This window comes from Lates calcarifer, linkage group LG16_LG22 (assembly GCF_001640805.2).
Source record: "Lates calcarifer isolate ASB-BC8 linkage group LG16_LG22, TLL_Latcal_v3, whole genome shotgun sequence".
Classification (NCBI taxonomy): domain Eukaryota; kingdom Metazoa; phylum Chordata; class Actinopteri; family Centropomidae; genus Lates; species Lates calcarifer.
The window spans coordinates 13,771,528-13,793,604 of record NC_066848.1 but is presented as its reverse complement, the minus strand read 5'-3'; the positions used below and the strand labels follow the sequence as shown (position 1 = coordinate 13,793,604).

Sequence of the window (22,077 nt, the reverse complement as noted above, 5' to 3'; positions counted from 1 at the left end):
GTCTCAATGCATCAGTTAGATTAATAGTTATAATGTTGTCATGATGTCTGCGACGAATTATTATTACTGTCTTAATATCACTGCATCACTTTAACTGTGTGTTCTTCCTCAAGCACATTACTGCAGCTGTGCTTCTCTCTCTCTCTTTACTGTTCTCACTGCAGTTCTGTCAGAGCTGGAGTTCTGCTGCTCATGATCAGTCACCATGATGCAATATTAACATTTACTAGTGTTTTGATATGTTAGTGTATTTTACTCGTTTTCATTATTTTTTTTTATATATTATTTTTATTTTTTTTTTTTTTATATTTACTTTATTATCTTGTTGTCATGTTTTTTTTTTTTTTTTTAGTCGATTTTGTTTTCGAGTTTTGTCTTAAGTTTTTCTTGACAGTCTAGTGCTTGCTCATGTATTGTTTTTTTCTCTTAATCTTATAAGATAAGATACGTCTAGACTGCTCTATATGTACAGGTCTCGAGATAATTCTGTTGTGAATTGCGCTATATAATAAATCTGACTTGACTTGACTTGACATTTTCCCTTTAGTTCATTTTCCAATAAGCTACTGAAAAGTAGGCAGTAGACTTCCAAAGTCAGTGAAAACATTTAAATTATATTTGACAAAATACTGTACATGGAATTATATCACCCACTTTACAGCACAGATTTCTTAAAACAGAACAGCTGAGATCCTCAGTGAATCAAAAACAGGCATTTCTTCATGTAGTGATGATCTGAGCAACTTGAAATGTTATTTTGGATAATTCCTTTAAATTGCAGATGTTAATGGGTAACAGTGAGTCTCTTTTTTTTGACAAGAAAGATGTAATCATCTGGTCTGTCATGATTTTTTCCTGGGCTGTTCACAATAGGGTACATTTTCTAGTAGAAGGCTCTCTCTGGGTCGAAGCACTGTGAGAGACAGATAGAGAGAGAGAAAAAAAAACTTAAAATCATCAGGAAAAAAATATTACAATATAATAAGTCAGAGAGAAGCTATGACTTCTGATGTATATTCTTTGCACATTACTGTCTAGCATGGTACCAAGTTTAAAGAAGAAGACAGGTGAGGAGAAAAATAATATCATACAGAGCTTTTTTTCTCCAACATGTTCCATTTGTAACACAGACTCTCGAAGAACAGTTTCCACATCTGAACCCATCTTGATCATCTGTAAAAGCATAAGGATTGTAAGCTTTTCAAGGTGTAAAAAGAAATTTCACTTCCAATAGCTGAATTAATTGGGAACAAAATTATAAGAATAAAAAATATATCATATTGAACTTTGTACCGGCATATATTCAATGTGAAATTACTTGGATTAGGATTTTGCTACTTTTGACTGAATCTCTGGACTTAAACAAGCCATCCTGTTTAAGCCATCTACATAAACAAATCATGGCACTTGTGTTCATTTGAAATGATAGAGTAAAAATGCAGGATTAGAAATGGACATTGTACCTTCTTAATGTTTTCTTCTGACATTTCATTTTTGTTTTTCCGGAACTCCTCATTGATCTTTAATCTTGCAGCTTATAGAGGAAAGCAAAGTTAATGCATTTGATACTGCACAGCAAGCATCAAGTTATCCACTGTAGGATAAGGGTTGGTTGGTTGGTGAACATCATACATAACTCACCTGTCAGTGCTCTGTTGTCATCTTTGAATACAGCCATCCTTGTTCTGTGCAGCGCTTTGAACACACTCAGGACCTGCATTTACACAGACAGTCAGATTAATAGAACTGAAGCTGTTGTGGATATTCTTCTTCTTCTTGATTTTTATGGCGGTTGTCAAACAACATAATGATGCATTACCACCAGGAGCTTGATTGGACTGTGGATCAGTAATCTAACAAAGTTTCTGCTAATTCTATTAACAATAAAACGAAAGAAAATGGAGGACAACTTATTCTCTCTGTATCAAATTTGTTCTCCTAAGATAAGGAAATAACAAGTTATTTCCAGAACATCTATGTAAAAGCTGACAAAAATCTAATTGTAACTTTATTTCTCTAAGGTTCAGTATCAGCTTATTCCTCTCAGCATCATAATTTGGACAGTAAAGCATGACATGTTTTTTTCTCGTTCACAGAATGTACACCTTCCTTATGCTCTCCCATCTTAAATGATGTAGGCTACTGTTTTATCATATATATCCAAACCACAGCCTGGATATTAGTGCATATCCTCCTGTGCTTCTCACCATACTAACTCTAAGTTGTGTGCAACAATTTTTCTGTCTCCTCCTCCCACTGCTTTTGCCAATTTTCTTTTGACTAATAATTATGGTCTTGTTTTACTAAAACATGCTGTCATGTGTGGCTTCCTTAGCACATTTATCAGCTATTAACAATTCCCTGACATTTTAGCTCGCCGTTTCCCAATAACATGCAAATATACGTGTCTATAATGAAACCAGCTTACGAAACGAAAAGTAAACACTAGTTTAACATAATATTCTTATATAAAAGACGACCGTCTTATCCTCACCTTCAAACGAGTGCCCATCTTGACTTCTTTAGCTCACTTCCGGCTTACAGGAAGTACCGCTGTTAACCAATCAGAGTAGACGCTTAAATAACGCGTTTCTGTAGTCATTGAACGTCCGGTGTAGTTTCACTTCACATCGGCGCCAGCATGGCTGATGAAACGGAGAAGGCGCAGACTGCCCAGCCGGGTGGAGACACAATATTTGGGAAAATCGTACGCAAAGAGATTCCTGTGAACTTACTTCATGAGGATGACCTGGTATGCATTAGATATTCTCACCTGTTAAGACATTTGGATGTAATAAGAAGCGCGCCCTGCAGGTGCCGTTTAGCTAATGTTAGCTCTGCGCTAGCCCTGCAGAAACTGCTTCTGTGCTGTCATTTTCTGAGTGAATATTTACAGAAGTGTATTATGTGTATGTCGTTTATCATAGAATAAAACCAACTCAGTACTGAATATACTGTGCAGAGCTTGCACAGAGTCTACTATAATATTGCTTTACAGCAGAACGAAAAATTATTTTTAGCTGAGCACGGTTTAGTTTTTGTTCTGCACGTTAGAAGTCGTTGCTCACGTTACATTTGCAGCCACTTGCCATCTGCAGACAGTTGGCTTTCTACCAATATGACAAGGTCCACTTGGCCACGTCTGCCTGCCCGTAGCCCCTGCAGTTTGTGCGCATTCATGTGTTATTATTTCTGTGAACCAGGGCACTTGAGGCATCTAAACATTAAAAGTGAAGCTGTCAGACTCCGTGTCACACCCAGCAGTACACACCACTGCGTGTTAGACTGGTTTTACTGCATTGGCAAATTTAAACATTTAGAAAAGGGTGGCCATCTGAAACCAATCATTTTAGCGCCTTGTATCATCCCAACAGCCAAACTGATTCTTTAAGTATAGTGGCAAACTAATACCAATAAAAGCAAAGGGGGTAAAAATTGTAATAAATGTACTGACGTGGCTGCCAGTGACATTACACTATTACCACACATTACTCTACAGTAACAGTGCGCAACACAGACATGAAATGCCTGCAGTGTAGATTGCCCAGTCATGGTTACTGTGGTTACTATAGCTGCAGTCATTTATATCATGGATGTATCAGTAGATTTTCATTAATACATCCATGGTGTATTTGTATTTAGTTTAGAGTTAAGTTAGAGTTAGAGGTAAATCCTGGCTCTGCTCCTTATTTCACTGATCAGGGATCAGTAACTGGGATCATTTAGACCATGGCTGTTTCCAGACTGAGTTGCTCCCTATTTATTAAATTTTGCACTACATTTAATCTTTGCTATTTTTATTTTACTGTGTAAAAGTATTCACAAGATAGTCCCTTCAAAAAATTCCACAGTGGAACAAAAGAAATAGTGCCGATGGCATGTATCATACTTTTTTGCTAACAATCCCACAAGGCCTTGTAATGAAAACATTTCTGTTGTGTGACTTTACACCTGTCAGTGAGGACGCAAAATGGTAATAATTTGTCAGAGTCCTAAATCCCAAATCTCAGCAAGTGATTTGGGTGGCCAATCATTTATCAGGGCTGGTTAGCGTCAGCTTTTAGTTGAACATAGCCTGATAAAACATCATCACAAAATGCAGCAGCAAAGTATACTGACCCAACACAGAGTGCAAGTCAGAATACAAACTGAGGCAGTATTTATTTATTGCATTATATCATTCAGATGTTTCTAATTTACTGGTCACTCAGGGTAGAGCAGCGCCACATCTGTCTGCACAGGCTTCATTCTTTTTCATTTGTTCTTTTTTTTACTTCAGTGTGTAGCCTTCCCTGATATTTCTCCTCAAGCCCCCACTCACATCCTGGTCGTCCCCAAAAAAGCCAATTGTTCAGCTCTCCCAAGCAGAGGAGAGTGATGCTGCCTGTAAGTATGATAATATGATCTACTTTACCTGTATAATAACTGTTATTTGTCCAGCAACTTTCTGCCAGTGACCACTAGATGGAACCATTTACAGCCAAATTATTTCTTGTCTGGACATCTACAGTACCTGAACATTGTATTTTAGTCGGGGAGTTGCATGCTTATGTTTATGCACACATGCATGCATTTTCACCAGTGTCATTCATAAATTCTCTCTGTGTCGTAGTTGTTGGGCCACTTGATGATCGTCGCAAAAAAATGTGCTAAAGAGGCGGGCCTGACTAAAAGGCTACAGGATCGTCATTAACGATGGGCCAGATGGAGGCCAGTCTGTCTACCACATCCACATCCACGTCCTGGGTGGACGCAGGATGGTGTGGCCCCCTGGCTAACCCTCCACCTCCCACTGGCACAGACCGTCCTGCCATCAGTGTCCACATCTGTTGTCTGACAACCACTACTATCAAATTTAGATTAAAACAGTTCGTCATGTGAAATAAGAGTCAAACAAACTAAATCACAGAATAAAATGCACTTCAGAACAACAGAGTCATGTTTTCATTTATCTAAAGTTCTTCAAACTACTATTCTATGAGAGAAGAGAAAGATCAGATTGTATTAGAAAAATGCTTTGTCATCCGATGCCACCTTCTAGCCAAGGTTTCATGTTGGGACTCACCCTAGTTTAATAGAATTAGATCCTTTGAACTAAGCACAGATTTTAGGTGACACTGGTTTGAATATGCTCACAGATACTTACATTATTATATATGTAATACCACATTAATACTCCCCGTATGCAGTCTATGGCATTTCTTCTTTTGAAACAGCTTAGCATGCAAATTTTTAAGAGGTCAGGCAACCCAAATGGGTAGCATAGCTGAGTCATTTGCATTTTCAGTTGAGCTAAGATTAAGGGCCTGGAGATTAGACAGGTCTACTTCTGTTCAGTGAGAATTATAGAAATTCAACCCTGAATATAGAATGAACTCTTTGTCTTTTCTTTGATTAAAATGCCAATGCCAGGAGTTGTTATGCAATCCAGTTTTTGAATAAAATTATAATCAGAGATTATCAGGTTTTAATTAAAGAGCAGCTCCACACTAGATTTTTTTTGCACTGCACTCAAACTGTAATCATGTAGTTGACTGTTGGCATATTGTGTTATACAGGTGATTTTTTTTTTCCCAACAACACACTCCATGCTTGCATGTTCGACTGAAAATTCAGAGCCCAGCCAAAGGAAAACACAAACAACTGAATGGCTCTGTTTTATTAACAGTAAGAAACAATGCAGATAGTTGAACAAATATAAAATACATGAAACATCCACAAAATATTAAAACAAAAATAAATAAAATGGTGTTTTTTTTCTTTACAAAAATGACAAGAAAAAAATGACACTGATCAGATGACACATGTAGAATTTAAAAAATAAACATGTACCTAGCATTCACAGTCCCCTAATTTCATTGTTTTTTTTTTCTATTTGTTTATTTTTTATTTTTTTGATAAAATGGGGGGAGGAAAAAACAAAACACGATTAGAGGCTTCATTTGTACAGACAGAATAGTTCCAGAGAGGCAAGGCAGTCACTTCTGATATCAGGCAAAGTGATATCATTGTCAAACTGTTTTGACATTTGATGCAGCCTTTCACTGCTTCTTCACTACCTCTGTATGAAAAAAACACCACAATCTGATGTGCAAAATAAGAGAAATTTTTCAGACAACTACATCTTTTTTGTTCTTTTAATCAATGCCCTTCTATAGTCAAAATGGGCACTTTGAGGCATTGAAAGACATTGTACAGTACAGTAAAGAGAGAAAGAAATGAACATGTATTCTGGTACCTAAATTCACTATTGTGAGAATATCTAAGTACTAATACACTGCCTTTAAGTAATCTTACTCTAGAACACAGACTATAAGCTGAAGAGAGATTCAGAAAATGGTTAGTCCCCATAAAGTAACTCGAAAAGCAGCAAAGATCGATGAGAAAGAGGTTAATTATACTGTCTGTCTGCAATCCTACAGTATCAGGATGCTGGGACTTCCCCCGCTGGTGGAGAGAGAACAATGAACCCTCTTTATAAACACTGATATGAAGCCGTATTACAAGCAAAATTAAAAAAATAGATGGGGAGCTTGATCATTTCCACTCACTGATGTTCCTTAAAGATACATTTTGAATCACAAAAGGGCTCCTTGTAAGTTGCCCGTGTTCTCTTTTGACAAGACATTATTTAAAACTAGATCCAGCAGCTTTTCCCACGTTCAGGTTTTGTGTGTAACATGAGCTCAAACTGTTAAGTGACAGATTTAAAAAAAAAAAAAAAATTGTTGTGAGGTGACTCAAAGCATTAAAAAGCAAAGGCCTATAGTATCTATATTACAACACCAGTATCTAAATATTATAAAATATTTAGTTTAAAGTTATTTTCTTTGCTCATCGTTGCTAGTTTAAAAAGAAGTCACATCCCCTGTGACTGGAAAAAGTAGAAAAAAGCCAATTGGAAATCATAGGACACTTGAGTGGATGTACTTACAGCAAAAGGCTAAGAGCGCTGATTCTAACAGGCCATGTCACATGGTCCAAAGAAAGCTATGGCAGCGATGATTAAACTTAGTGTTTCAATATAATAAATAGACTTTGTGAGGGGTCTTGACATTCAGAGAAAGAGGTGAACTGCACAGGAAGGTTACTTCTATAACACACAGTATGAACTGCCATATCAGCTTTTGCACAACAGATGAATTTCAAGATGGCTCTACTGTTTGAAAATGACATACATCAAGAAAATGGTTAACTTTGGTAATTGATTATTTTTGACTCAAAATGATCATTGGTTTCCCATAGGCTGTGACTATTGTTTAAAACTACCATTCAGTATTAGTAAGATCAACACAGACACCAACTTGCAGGTAGACAGCTCTCAGCTCTGTCCTGTACATGCTACTGAAGTGACAAACTGTGTGTAACACTTTTTTATCCCCAACTACTGGGAAAGAGAGAGAGGAAGGGAGGGTAAGAGTAAAAGAAAATGGATGAAGGAAATATGGGTGAGCACAGAGATGAGGAGGCACTAAAAACTTTTTTTTAACAGAGTCGGTTTCAGAGATGGTTCAATGGACGGACAGTTAGAGTTATGAAATATATAAAACTTCTGCAATTCTGCTTAATTTGTGAACTATTTTAGGCATAAAGCATGTCTGTTTATGACAGTGTAGTTTGTCAGGGTGGTTACTTAAGGCTGCTGAAATATTCTTTTTACTGAATAAGAGATAGTAAATTATTGCAGTGTTGTATTTCATCATAGTGTAAATAGAACATCTTTTGCAAGTGTTATTTTACAATGCATTCTGTTTGTCTGAAAGTACTGTATTAAAGTCTTAAAGGTTGTCTCATATATTATTCGAGGGGATGAAGGTTTACACTGCTACTATTGAGGGTGTGTATTAAGGCATGTCATTAGTGTAGGTAGGGTCCAGACACATGGAGAAGGCAAGAGGAGAAGACTGGAGGGAGAGTGTGAGACTGTACAGCCACAAAGATCTGTTCACAGAGAGCAGCTGCGTAGCATTTAGTCCATCAGGAAGTCAGGCTGGCTTGTAAGCATGAGTAGTTTAGGGTTGAAAAGCTCATAATGTGACATATATCCAGATCATTCATGGGTCAATTTCCAGTCAAGGGGTTTATCCATGATGCATCAGTTGCAGATTAGCCAGTGGAGTTTTAAGTTGAAACACTTTATTTCCGTCCACATCTCTGCGAAATTATCTTGATGTTGTATCCATAATCTTGAAGTGGTATAGTCAATGGCAACTGTCAAAAAAAAACTTTAAATGTTGTTAATACTGATTACCAGCCACCTGCACTCCAATCCAGACTCATGTTTATTCACATAACCTTGATTTCAGGGAAACTTCACGTTCACTTCTGTGCAATGGCCTCCTCTCCGCTCGGCCGCATGCGGTTGAAGGGCAGACCTCCGACTCCTGCTAACCCCAGACCCACACCGGGGTCTCGTGCGGTTTCCTCCGTGCTGACAGAGGAAGCCTGAACCCTGCCGGAGGCTGTTGATCCTCCAGGCCCAGGAAGGATCTCCGGCAGCGATTCTTTGGCTGGGGGTGCGGACCCAGAGCTGGTGGCAGAGGGGGAAGTTGTTTTGGCGGTTAGGGGCCTGGTAGGCGTGGTGGGGCTGGTCAGGCCAAGGCTGGCCAGGGCATCCAGAGTCCCATCTGGGTCTACCATGACGTTGATCACTGAAACAGAGAGAGGGAGATTATCAGTGGTTGGAAACTTTGTGTAAAAGTCATTGTAGATTTACTGCTAAAATAGAATTTGGATTATGATATAGGTTTGCTGCTTGTTGCCATTGTTGCTTGTTTAGTCATAAACATTTGATGTTATAGAGAAATACTTCAGATTTGAAACCAGGTTTATCCAATACAGTGGAAGGCAACCACAACTCACATGCTGAGTTCATTCTCACACCTCAGTGTGTCTTACAACAATGGTCATCACATATCATGGTAAAGATTTCATAAAAATCACTCAGCCCTAATCATGGAATGCAAGTAAACCAATAGGAGACTGCTGTATCAAAAATACCCATAATTATATACAGCAGCTTTTTAAAGTAAGTTTTAAGTTCAGGTAAGTTCACAGTTGTTACTAGTTTTGTGTACATGTGTCTTTTACTTTACCTTGAAGCTGCTTCTCAACTCTCTTCAGTTCAAGCAGAATTGAGGAAATCTCCTGCATGAGGTGAAATAATGAGGGAAGAAACAAAACAACAAAACTATTAGCTTCAAATATCATTGTAATTGTCATCATCAAATGTATCATCAAATAATATTGCTCAGACAGATGATTTTCTGTACCTTGTTGGAAGTTTTCAGGAGTGGTACGTCACTTTCCGATCGCAGTTTACTCTCAATTTCATCCCAGTTCCTGTCTTTATCCTTAAACAGAATCCTGAAGAGAAGAAACACACAACAGGACACACGGTCATTCACAGTGGCTTTATAATTCAACACAATGACACACTTCCCAGGATAGATGCACTGCACTGCTGCATGGCCACAGGAGGTTATAATATCGCAAAGTGTAATTACCTGATTTTTCCTGCAGTTTTGTCGACAGAGTGTCTGATCTTGGTGGATAGCTGAGAAACTGAATTGAGCAGCAGGCTGTCCAACACCGCCTGAATACACAGAGGAAAATAAATTAAGTGTGACATTTACCAAAACCTCCATGTTGTTATACGTTTGATGTCACAGTCTCTGTGTTGCTCCTCACCTCCTCTCGGTTCCAGGTGCGTCTCCTCAGAGCTCGCGGCTCCAAGCTGTCGGGAGCACGGGGGCGGAGCTCCACCGGCTTACCGTTGATCTCTGGTGCCTTATTGGTTGAAATCACAGGCGGTATCTTCCTGAAGTTTAGGCTCTCGTCAAACACCCGGTCCACCAACTGGATAGAGATGTGCAAGAGATGTAGAAGTAAGAGGAGAGAGAAGAGGGAAATAAAGTTTAAAAAGTTAAAGAAATTTATTTCCAGGGTTATTCAAACTTTGTATAATAGAGTTAAGTAAATTGTGAAAAATGAAGGAATTAGCAGCCAAAATGTCAAATTTTAATTCTATAGTGTTAGTATAAATAAATCCTCTCAGGACCAAAATAAGAATAAACAAGCGAAGGAAAGAATGTAGAGCAGATGAGTGTAATAAATGAATACCTCTCACAGCAGATGAAAACTACAAAGAAACAGAGAGGCGGGCAGTTTTATCCAAGCAACACAGGAGGGGTGGCAAAGGCGCAATGGAAGCACACACAGTAAGGCAGTAATAGAAGAAGAAAAACGGGCACCTTTCTCATGCTCTCCTGTATGTCCGGCTGCGTGGAACGTGCAGGGCCTACCTCTTCCCGGGTGTCAATAGCTGATCCCGGGGTGGTGGCGGCGGTGCTGACCGTGGTGCTGGGCGCCGTGCCGGATGAGCTGACCGAGTCGATCTCGCCAGCCACATCGTGGATCTCTCGGGCCAAGATGGCTAGGTCCTTAGCCAGGTCCTGGCTGATCCTGCGCACACAGGGGAATAACCTGTTAATCAGACAGGGTTCTTTAGGACTCAGGATAGACATCTATATGAACACTTGAAACCTGCATACACAATAACCTGTAATCACACGCACTTCAAGATAAAGGAAGGTAGGCTCTCACTAAACATTACAACATCATACAATCAACACCACACAGATTCATGAAACAGTAAATGCTTTTATCAATAGATCAGTCTTATACAAATCAGCACAGATCAATACCTGGCTATCTCCTCGCTGTGTGCTGTCCAGTCCCTGATGTACTCCTCTTGCTCTTTCATGCGATGTTTGATCCCGACTCCGCCCGGACCCGTCACCGCGGCAGAGCCTGGACCCGTGGTGGCGCTGAGCCTTGAGCTGCGGTGTGGGACGAGGTGATGAGGCCGGACGTGGGAGCGCCCCCCGTGCTTGGGAGAATTCCGGTTGGAGCCAAACTCTTCCTCTGAGGTGGAGCCGTACTCCGGCGGCAGACGTCTCCACCTGCTGCTGCTGGACACTGTGATGGTAACGGCAGAGGGAGAACAATTGTTTAGTCAATATAACTGTACTTTTCTCCCATTACAACATTTGTTATTCATGAAGTTAATAAATGAGCTTGTGAACATAAGAGGCTTTGTTACTAAGGCAGCCCCCAGCCAATCCTGCTCTGACAAGATTTTTAAAAAATGGGAGCAATGAAAAAAAGTAAGACTGGTGAGTCAAAGCACTGTATTTTATCTCACTTTGTTAAGTTATTGATTAATGGACATCTGCAGGAATGTTTTGATGATAATAAAACCACACTGAAAACAACAGCAACAGCAGCACAAGGAGACTACTTGAGTTCATCTAAAAACTCCCCACCCCAGGCAGCTGACAAAAGCTTCCAACAACATAAAACCTCAATAAAGCCTGGACGAGTTAAGTTGCTTCAAAGCCATGATGAGACAACACCATGCTCTATCAGTCTCTCGTGAATAGAAAAGGACTAAGTGATGGTGTATTGAATAAAAATCTCCACAAGGTGGAGCATTGTTCCAAAACCATTTGCTCATAGATGTTGCAGTTTGAGTCCCGATGTAAAATATTTTAATAGAAATAGAAGAGTGTGAATAGAGCATTTGGGTCTTCATCACAACATTACTTGATGGATTTATGGACAGAGACACAGAGTTAACACTGCAGCATATGCTAGAGCTGGGTCATCATACTTTGACCTTACTCAGTGAAAGTTCTTTATATAATGCACTAGCACTGCAGACTACACTTGTAAATTTACATCCAGAAAAATATTCAAAAACATAACTGCAAAATATGTGTATAGCCCTTAATGAAGGACTTCACATTATCCAACAGAAACATACCAGAGTTTGCTTTCTATGATTTCTTAAAGTATCCATCACCTTTTCAAGTGATGCGTATCCCTTTTTGACATAAAAACTCTTCAAATGCTAACATGAATAATCTGCTGTCCTTTTGATGAGCTTTTTGGTAGCTTCTATTGCTGTGACCCAGGTCTGACACATAAACACAAACACACACAGTCCTAAGAGGGCTCTACAGTTCTGGTACAGTACCCATGAGCTCTTCCTCTGCATCACCACCCTCAGGTTCGGGCTGAGGGCTCTCTGGACGATGAGAACCAATGCACAAGTACGTCACAACACAGTGGAAATGTTTACAGACAAATGTTAACACGATGACATAATAATGAGGTGTGTGAGGGTGTAGACTTTTTGGACTTTTTGCACGCAAACTACAAATAAGTTCAAGTAGTAACAAACCCTGATTTACAATATACAAAGAAAATCTGAATGAACCAGAAATCAGGCAGTTGATGTGCTCACCTGTGGGCGAGCAGTATCCAGATGTAGTGGTCTTAGTCTTGGCCTCATTCAGTTTGGACACGCTGTTGGCCCTCATCCTGGGTGTCAGTCTGTTCTCTGTGGGTGTTGATGAGCGCAAGCCTAGACGCAGAGCGGTCTCGGCTGACAGGCGGGGTGAAGAGGTGGAACTCCTGGTCACTGTACACTCTGAGTCACTGCGGGCCGAGATGGAGCCCAGACGGTTCCTACGCGGCTGAGCGAGCAAGTCCAGTCTTGACATTCCCTTACGACCAGATGGCGGCTTAGAGGTGGAGCTGGTGGTGGACACCTCAGAAGCCACAGACACCCTATCTGCATCCGCTAGGTCCGTGTCTGACGTATCCCCGAGCCGGGCGCGGCGAAGGAGGGAGGCTCTCGTGGGCCGTGGCTGAGGCAGTGAGGCCTGCTTGTTCAGGGAGGAGGTCGTGGCCGCCTGGAGAGTGCGGCTGGTTTTAGAGGAACCACTGGTGGAGGTCTTCGCAGACCGGCTGTCGAGTTTGGAATGGAGGGCATCGTCTAATCCGCGTCCATGTGTGGAGTGCCCCATCGGTCCAGAGTAGGTCTCTTGGTCTGAGGAAAGGATATCAGAGATGGGGAAGGAAGAAGTCTGGTCATCATCAGTTAGATCCAGTGAAGGCTGACGAGCTCTGGAGGAGGCAGAGGACGGCTGAGCAGAGCGGCGTGCATCAGTCCGGCTTGTTGCCTCCACAGTTCTTGTTTTAGTCTTCCTCTCCAAGCGCTCACGGGCACTTGCGTTAGTGACGCTGGTCTTGGAAGCTGTGCTCATGTTGCTCTTCTCCCGGTGCATGCTGCTGAGGGAACGCCGTTTTTGTATGCCTCCAGTTGCAGCTTTCCTGTCTGGCTCTCCAGCCACGTGACTAGCTGTGCTGGCCGTGTCTACATCTGACTCAGGAGAGATGGAGTCAGTCCGAAGGGGGAAGCCAGAACCTGAACCCTGAGCGGTGGTGCCAGTCTTGCTACTTTTCTGGTCTAGTTTGTTTTCATCTCTTAGTTTGGCCTCCAGGAATGCCATGACAGCTTCAGTGTCTTTCAAGAGCGTGGCTGTGTCCATGCTGCCAACAGAGTCGCTGCGCTCGCGCCCATTGCCGCCTCTGTTGATGCGTGGGATGAGCTCTGCGGGGACATTAGCGCTGGGCTTCTCAATAGTGAAGCTCCCCTGGCGCACTAGAGGCTTTCCAGACTTCTCTCCTCCTTCTCCTGCTCCTGCTCCTGTTCCTCCTCCTTTCCTCTCCTCTGACCTCTTCCTCCGCTCAGTGCTGCCAGGAGGTCCGAAGAGGAGCCTTGGATGGAGAGGAAGTGGAGCTTTGTTTCCGTTTACTGGTCATGTCACTGTCCTCCATGGGAGTTGGGGACTCCCCGTCTCCCTTGTTCTCTTTTTCCTGGGGTTCAGTGTCCTGCTTCTCCCCAATTTCAGACCTCAGAGCTTTGGTGCTGGATTTAGCCCGGGGGTCATCAAGGGGGAGTTGGGGGAGGGTCCTGCGCTTACGGTCGGTCAAACTGGAGGAGGATTCATCTCTGCTGAGTATTGCACCAGACTCAAAGGCATCAGCTCCTAAAGAACAAAGAATAAGCAAAATTTACTGCTTATATATACTGCTTATATATATACTGCTTATATATATATACTGCACATGCTTTTAAGGGGAAATAAGTCTGAAAATCAGGCTTAACATTTAATTCATGCCTAGTCATTCTCTTAGAGTCAAGTGACAGTATACCTCTCTCTTTGTGCAGGAAGGCGGCTGTCTCTGCTCCAGATCCCTCTGGGTCTGTCCTGGTGTGATTTGCAGCTAGACTGGCCCACTGTGAGACCCAGCTTGAGTCACCAGGAAGAGCCTGGTGACAAGAGGGAAGGAAACAGGAGTGAGAAAAATGGGGAAAAAAAGAGCAGTTAAGTAAATGAATTGTGTCATAAAGTGGTGAATATACAAAGCAGATCATGAGTTCATCTGAAATGGAATACATGATGATGGAAATGATTTAGTTTGTGGGAATAAAGGGCAGTGGTATTAACAAATTCCTGTATTCATGTATTACATAGAAATCAAAATACGGCTGATTTGAGGTTTCTCAATTCCTTCTACTAATATGTAGACATTTACATATTTTTTTGAATTTCCAATAAATAACCCACAAGAAAGTCTTAAGATCATTTTACTTGTAAAAAGACATCTATCTAAATGACATAAAAGACTTGATAGAAAGGCTGTCAATGCTCATACACACTGTCCCCTTCCTCTTATGAAATTGCCTGGAGGGCCGAGCGTGTCTCTCCTCATCTGAGTATGATCTAGGTCAGTCTCTGGGAGGACTAGCCTACTCCCATTAGCAGGCTAAGGGAGGAGAGTGGTCAAGCCATGGGAGTGACTGTGACTCACATTATGAAACTCAGCCATGATTCTTCATCTAACTCATACACTGTCTTGGGGCTTGTCGCTTACTTTTTTCCCAAGGAGCACATGTGCTCCTAAATTGAGAAATTTGGAAGCACATAAAGAACCTATACTGAGAGGCATAATGAAACACTGGGAGTCAGAGGTCTTTTTTTTTTTTTCTTTCCAATGGTTAATGGATTTAATGGATTTACCTAATCCAAATTAAATTCACAAAGAATGAGTCATCTTGGGCAACATCAGTAGTGTAGCAACATACACTGGTGTGTATAGGTAAAAATAAGACAGGCAGAGAAATGCAGATGCAGAGAGAGAGAGAGAGAAAGACACCAAGGGAGAAATAAGCATAAACTCAGAGAAAGAAACTGAACAAATAAGCTGTTGAAGTACAGCTGTCTACCTCTTTCTCTGTCTCTCCGGTCTCCTTTCCTTTTCCTTCTCCTTTCAGGTCTGACAGAACAGAGGAGTCTTGGTTCTGCTGAACACCAAACACCTACAAATATTGATAAAGGAACAGGAAACAAAACTGGATAATGTTGACAAAAGATGGACATTTTGCTGAAGTAAAATACTTGCAAATCTTAAGGCATTATGTATGTATGCATTGTATGTATAGTCATACTGTTCAATTACTCTTTATTCTGTATGCACCCTCAACATGGATATATTGTAGCACACTTTGCAATGAAAATTAAATACCCTCATGATATATAAACACTATGGTAATATTATTCTTCAGTCCTCTTGATGAACAAAAGTGAACTGAGCAGCTAAAAGGAGATGCTGTTGAATTAAAGCACCGATCTGCACTTGATAGTTGAGTACCATGGCAACGAGCAGAAATCACTCACACACGCACGCACACACATACACATACACACACACTCCACAAAAGGGAGAAGCGAACGAGAGCGGACAGACTGTGAGCAGTGTGCCAATTAGTGTGTCAGCTAATTACATGAATTAGCATAACAACACTTCCAGTTTTGAATGTAATGCACTCAGACTAGAAATACACCCCACTAATTATATCACTGCTCCTCCTATGATAACACCTGTACACAACACTTTAAGGGATATGTGCCACTGTAAGATGTCATTTAGTAAAGTATAAATTATGACTGTGTAATAACCTTTATTGGCAACAACTTAACATCCTAAAAATAACTTGATATGCTTCTAGTCCCAGCTTCCAAATCTGCTCAGTGGTAATTAAAAACCCTAGTGAACTTGTGTCTAGAATGGTTTTGCAATCTACACTTTTGCTGTACCTACTTAAGTCTTTTAAATTCCTTTTTTTTTGGATTTCCTACAAGTAAAGAAATGTTGGTGAAATCTCACCCTGAGACTACTCTCAGTGCTTTTCCCCTTTCTGTGACCATGAAAGAGCACTGTGCTACAGGACAGGGGCAGCAGTGGTTTTTTCAGCCTCCCTGGAGCATTGTTTAGTAAAACAGGGCAGTGCTTGATGGAGCAAGCCTCTCCGGGCTATTACAGAAGCATTAGGTTTACCAATGGGACAGAGAGGATGGAGTGGTGGTCAAGCAAAGCAATGGAGAGATGATAGCTTTGTTTTAGTGGCAGCAACAAAGAGAAGTCTCAAAGGACTTGCTAACCCTAAAAGTGCCAACGAAGCAGGTAATAAAGAGACTATTAACCTTGCTCTGGTCAGTTTGTGTTTGGTCAGATTCCTCCCCTTAGAGCTACTGCAGGGTAACTTTGAATGATGCTCTTGTCATTCTACTTGCTTTCATGGTCACAGTTTGGCAAAGAAAGCACAGAGGAAGATGTTTTTGTTTTCACATGAGGTAATTAGAGTGATCTGAACTTAAATACCTACGAGTAAAACAAGCAGCAACAGTTCTCCAAATAACCTCCATTTGAACTCTCCAACTATTGCAATAGACCCAGTTGTTTTTCTTTCCAAAGCATTTCTCTGGGCATGAGTTTCAAATTGAACTGCACTATGAACTACAGTGGCTTTTAAGATAAAGATGGCTATTTCTTATAAGTTACAGATCAGACAGAAATAACCATGCTCCATGTAGCTTACTCTACTAAAATACACTCAACAGCAATTAATTATCCAAACAACCAAAAGTAATGAAAAGTCACAACATATGATTATATTACTGATGAGAAAACCATGTCTACAACAGTAAAATCAAAAGAAAACAGGCCTGTGAAGCAGTGTGTGTGACTCCACATCTCTGAATTGGATTTTGTTGCAGTGTTATGCAGAGGAGATTTTAGCAATGTCAGCAAACTGCTTTTTTATTATGAACTGGTGGTGATGTTTATGGTATAAATTTATAATAAAAATGCCCTCTCTGTAGCACAACATGCCAAAATGAAGAGAGAGATACAAAATCCTGCTCTCAGTCTTAGTCTATTATCTAAACTGCAAAAACAAATGCAAATAAAAGTTCCTAATCTTTCAATTCATTTCAGTCAAAACCAAAATGTGTTTGAGGTAGAGAGACAGAAATGAAGTAGCTAACATCCCCAAGAACATTCCTACCTTGTCTATCATGCGCCTGGCCTCCTCTTCCTCTGGGTTCCTGTTCTCCAGTTCTATAGTGTAGGTCCCCTTGTCACTGTGGTCATCCTCTGCCTCTCCTCTAGCTGTACCCGCTCCTCTCCCCACGACCGAGGCGTCCTCGCTGGGGCTGGTGGGGCTACCTGTCGCCAGCCCGGTGCTGGCTGAGCTCCGACTGATACTCGGGTCCTCGGACCGCTGCTTGAGCAGCACGCGGGCAGCCGTAGGGGCACCTACAGCTACTGTAGCCGGTATTGGAGCTGGGACTTTACCTAGTAAGAACAAATGCAAAGTAGAAATATATATATATAACATGCTTTCTCCTTTATTTCTGAATACATGCAAAGAGCTGCTAAAAAAGAGAGTATCAAAGAATATATAAATACAGTTTTCTTACCTGAATCTGAGGCTGTAGTAGCAGAGGTGGAAATGCTGAACACCTTGGGGTGAGATGGAGGCTGAGGACACAGTCCCTCCCCACCAGCTCCTCCTCCCAGCAGGGGTGCAGTCTGGGAAAATGAATATGACCGGCGCTTGCGAGGGTTTTCCTCGTCGTAGAACTCAATCATGAAGGCAGTTCGGGTGCCGGTCGCTCGGGTCCCGCTGACTGTTATGCTCCCACCTCCTGCTCCTCCCGCTCCTCCCGCTCCTCCTCCCACGTGGCCGTGTGCTGCTTTTAGACGCTCCTCAAGGGCATGGCGGCGATTGGCAAAACGCAGGCCCAGTCCATTCTCAGAGTCACTCTGGGTGCCATCCTCATGCTTGCTGCCTATGAGGGAACCAAAAAAATAAATGGCGGATAAGTTACTACATGCAACATCTCATATTACTGTTCATTATTTACTATGATAAAATGGATGATTGATTACCTAGATTAGGTTTACAGTGCTATTACCCACAGCTGAGGCTCTGATACTGTAGCTAACATTCTTAAATTTATATCACAACCTATGTACACAACAGTAACATAGCAACAGACCCAACAGCACAACAGCTACTACATCCGTAAAAATACAATATAGCAGTATTGTGCAGTACAACAATGTGTATGTGTGTTCAGATGTTTACCAAAATGAAACAACCAAGACAAAAGTCCCATATTGACCACAGCACTGAACCACACCTTTCTGAAAGCACATCCATTATGAATACTGAAACAAGAAACAAATGTTTACTAACTACTACAGCCAAAATGATCTATAAACTTTCAGCTAATCATGCAACTGCCAAAACAGACTCTAAATTCACAACACCTGGCGTACCTACCACACAAGTGCTATTTCTACATTTTGATCAGTCTGGGTCACATCAGCATGTCCTCTCAGTGTCGTACGATGGCAGACAGTGTACCACGCTAATCCAGACATGCCACCCACACAGTTACTGGCCCTGCCTACTTCACTGATGGTGAGAGTGAGTGAGAGCAACGGGGGGAGGGGAGGAGGAGAGCATGAAGGGGAAGCAGAGAAGGAGGCTGGATGTGAGTATATGTGTGTGTGTGTGTGGGGGGGGCTTCAGGGATAGAGGAGGAGGGGAGGTGAAAGGAGAAAGGGGAAAGAAAAGGGGTGAGTGAACAGGGAAGGAGGCTGGAGGATGCAAGAAAAGAGGAGGGTGGATAGGAAGTGAGAGGAACTGGATTAAGAAAAAGCCAAACAGAGAAAGGGGGGTTCTTAACTGCAGGACACTCAGGGGAGAGCGTATTGCCGCTAGAGTTGACAGCCATGACACAATCAGCCAGTCAGCTAAGGGGCCAACAGCTAGACAGTCAGGGTATCAGAGAGAGAACTGTTGTTATGGATGACCATCACAAATCACTTCCACTTCACACATCGCTTTCAGAAAACACTGCATAACTTCTGATCCTAGTATACTATACTTTCTCTAATTCTTCCTCCAAAATAATACATGCTCAAAAAGAAACTATGACCCAAAGATTCATACTATATCTCATCAGTCCATACTCCAGTCTACATGTGTCCCAGTTCACCAGTAGAACAATAAAATCAATCGTCTTTGTCTTTCTAATTTGATCTTTAGTGTAAAATCAATCACAGTCAAATTCTGGGTAAAAATGTCTGAAAATCATGGATAACTACACACATCTCAGAATGGAAAATAAGAGCAGCAACTAACAAGGTGAGACATTGGCCTAATTTAGAGAGAGGCCATGTATCAGCATATCACATTATCTACCTGAATACAGGTATTTAGTCTTTATAGAGAGTCCCAACTTATTTGACATTGCTTGTTGTAGTTAGCATTCCTCAGCTTTTAGAAAAAGTTGGATAATGAGAGTGCAAGAGGAGCTTTGTCAAGTCTGAGAAAATAATAGTGATGTCACAAGGGATTATCTCTGTTAATTTTATGACAAAAAGCCTGAGTCTAAGGAGAAAGAGTCTAATGACAATATGCATTATGGGAAGAGTTAGATTCAATATTTCTGGAGCTTGACTGTCACAAGTCCTCCAGTTTTATTCAAGAATAAAATGTAATCGCTGAAGTACCCCTTTAAGTATTATTCCTACACTGGGGTATCACAGTGGCTCTGTAGCCTGGGGCATTTTTCCAAGTCTGCAGCTCATTTGTCACATTCCACCATCCACCTCCTCCTCTAGCTTTCCTGCCTCAAATTTCACTGTTTGAAATTTAATAAAGCATAGATTTCATTAAAAAAAGAAGAAAAAGACAGCATACAAGGAATGAGAAAGGAAAGCAGCAGTGCGTTACAGTAGCTTGAGCAGATCAGGAGATAAGCAGACAAGAGAGAGGCAGGTCTTTCATGCTGTGTGTGCCCCGGACAAAGAAGCCGTTGGCAGGGCCAGAGGAGAACAGAGGTGTCTGTGAGAGTCCAGTGCTCTGCCCCACTCGCCCCACCATGACTCACAGAGGAGCTGGCCTCTGCCTCTGCCGCTGGCTGCACACACGCGCGCACACACACACACACCACACCACACACCACACACCACACACACACACACACACACACATAAACTCAGTGCCCGACACAAGGACGCACTTACCTTACATGGATACACAGTTGCACAGACAGACAGGCCAACATGTAACCCTAAACATATTTAGAGTTGTAAGCATACAATACACTAACACACAATTCATAATATTGAAGGTCAACCTGTGTGTATCTGTTAAGCTTTTGCTACCACTGCAAATGACAATCAATTGTGCATTAAGTACTAATCATTTACCAAATCACTTAAAATAATCTTGCCATCAAACATTTCATATCACACATTTAGAGCCTTACACTGATCAGAATCACATCTTATTGACTTTTAGATGTTACAATAATACACACATGGCAGTTCCAACATGGACAGAAATAACAGACAGCATAAAGACATATCCTCTGCACTGCACCTTGCAGCAACAATAGAGGGACTCACCTTAATGCTTACAAATCAAAAGCTTTGGCTCAGTTGCCTCCTCAGTTTCCATGCTAAACCTCTGCTTCCCTCTCTGCCTAGTACCTCTATGACACACCCTTAGCACATCTCACATGCCTCTTCTCACACATGCTGCTGCACTGCTTGTCTGCAGATCAGTGCCAAGCATGTTTCAAACACACACACGCAGCAAACACAAACACGACGAATTTCAGCCACACAAATCCACATGTGAGCGGCACATGCTTCAAACACACCATCGGTTAGCACTGAAACGCACCTCTCGCACATGCTCCCGCAGCCACCACACTCACACACACACACACACAGACACAGACACAGACACAGACACAAACAGATGTTCACGTTTTTGCTCTTTCTAAATGTATGTCTGTGCTCTCTTCCCTGTCATCATTTGCATCACTGTTACTATAACAACTATCTACAAAAAACTGCTCTCTCCTCCTTCACCATCTCCCTTTCCACTTTCACTGCAGTCCAGGCAACAAGCCTCTCTTTCTCTATCTCTCTCTCTCTCCTTCTTGCCTTTCTTTGTCCAATCACCTTTTCTGTTATTGCCGCAAATGCTGCTCTCGGCGTTACAGTGAGGCTCTCCCGCTTTCCTCGCCCCATCTCCTCCCTGTGACTGTTTTTTCGCGCCTCACATGCCCACAGCTGGTATCAGTGCGCAGCCTTCCATCCAGCTGTCCACCTGTCCTCTATCCATCCCTCTTCATTCTCTCCTGCCCTTTTCTCCTCCTTGCTCCACCCTTTTTTACCCTATTACTCGTGGTTATTCTCGATTTCCTGTAATGCATGTCACAACCACACTCCATTCCTTGCTGTTTTCTGATTGTCCTTCTGGGACTAAACACGAAGAGCCAGCTCATCAAGCATCAGTCATCCACAGCCTCAGTTGGAAAGACTGCAGTGTCTAGCAGTCCCAAAGTCATTCAGACAGTGAATCAGTTAACAACGTAATCATCCATTAGGTGAGCCATTCTGTCAGCTGGTTGACATGCATTTAGTACTCCATCTAATGATTAGCTCTCCCCTCACCTCACAGATTCCATTCCATCACTCTGTCTACACATCAATATCATAAATTGACCTCCATTTAATTAACTCATGGCCAGCATGTAGTCTGCCATAGCTTAGCTTAGCATCAAACTTAAACTCTCTTCACTGGCAGCACAAAGCTTAGCATGTCCTCTCTTTGTCTGGGCCTTTCTCCCAAAAACCCCCTGGCAGCAGGAGTCTAATCAGCAGTGGTCTGCTTGCAGGTAAAAGGAACAAAGAAACAGAGAGAAGCATGCAACTTGCAGTCATAGCAATCTCAAACCTTACCCCAAGGATACATAGCAACAAGCCCACAGAGGAAAACAGAAGTTT

General features: G+C 41.8%; 3 protein-coding genes across 3 annotated transcripts in view; 1 reads left to right on the top strand and 2 right to left on the bottom strand.

Annotated features, from left to right (window-relative positions):
- Positions 1–594: 594 nt before the first annotated feature.
- Positions 595–2,595, bottom strand: lyrm7 (LYR motif containing 7). The gene is made up of 5 exons (XM_018697009.2): positions 2,495–2,595; positions 1,642–1,714; positions 1,464–1,534; positions 1,092–1,173; positions 595–913 (listed from the first exon to the last, which is right to left on the bottom strand). The coding sequence occupies exons 1-5, from the start codon at positions 2,510–2,512 to the stop codon at positions 843–845; spliced, it is 315 nt and encodes a 104-aa protein (XP_018552525.1). The 5' UTR covers positions 2,513–2,595; the 3' UTR covers positions 595–842.
- Positions 2,590–4,854, top strand: hint1 (histidine triad nucleotide binding protein 1). The gene is given in 5 exon segments (XM_051076700.1): positions 2,590–2,752; positions 4,280–4,333; positions 4,335–4,382; positions 4,613–4,669; positions 4,671–4,854. Coding segments are annotated over 5 exon segments (378 nt in total). The 5' UTR covers positions 2,590–2,641; the 3' UTR covers positions 4,779–4,854.
- A 790-nt stretch (positions 4,855–5,644) lies between these two features.
- cep170aa (centrosomal protein 170Aa) overlaps positions 5,645–22,077 on the bottom strand; it is a 40,169-nt gene continuing 23,736 nt past the window's right edge. The window contains 14 exon segments of the mRNA XM_018697001.2: positions 5,645–8,651; positions 9,096–9,147; positions 9,273–9,366; positions 9,507–9,595; positions 9,691–9,858; positions 10,305–10,485; positions 10,707–10,980; positions 12,041–12,091; positions 12,311–13,623; positions 13,625–13,901; positions 14,068–14,185; positions 15,143–15,235; positions 17,264–17,553; positions 17,679–18,050. Of these exon segments, the coding sequence (XP_018552517.1) occupies positions 8,320–8,651; positions 9,096–9,147; positions 9,273–9,366; positions 9,507–9,595; positions 9,691–9,858; positions 10,305–10,485; positions 10,707–10,980; positions 12,041–12,091; positions 12,311–13,623; positions 13,625–13,901; positions 14,068–14,185; positions 15,143–15,235; positions 17,264–17,553; positions 17,679–18,050 (3,704 nt within the window). The 3' untranslated portion in view covers positions 5,645–8,319.

Excerpts from the sequence above, each read along its gene's own strand:
- lyrm7 (XM_018697009.2), bottom strand. Across the intron at positions 1,535-1,641 it reads TGACAACAGAGCACTGACAG|CTGCAAGATTAAAGATCAAT; the intron begins GTGAGTTATGTA and ends TTCCTCTATAAG. Across the intron at positions 1,174-1,463 it reads CAGAAGAAAACATTAAGAAG|ATGATCAAGATGGGTTCAGA; the intron begins GTACAATGTCCA and ends ATGCTTTTACAG.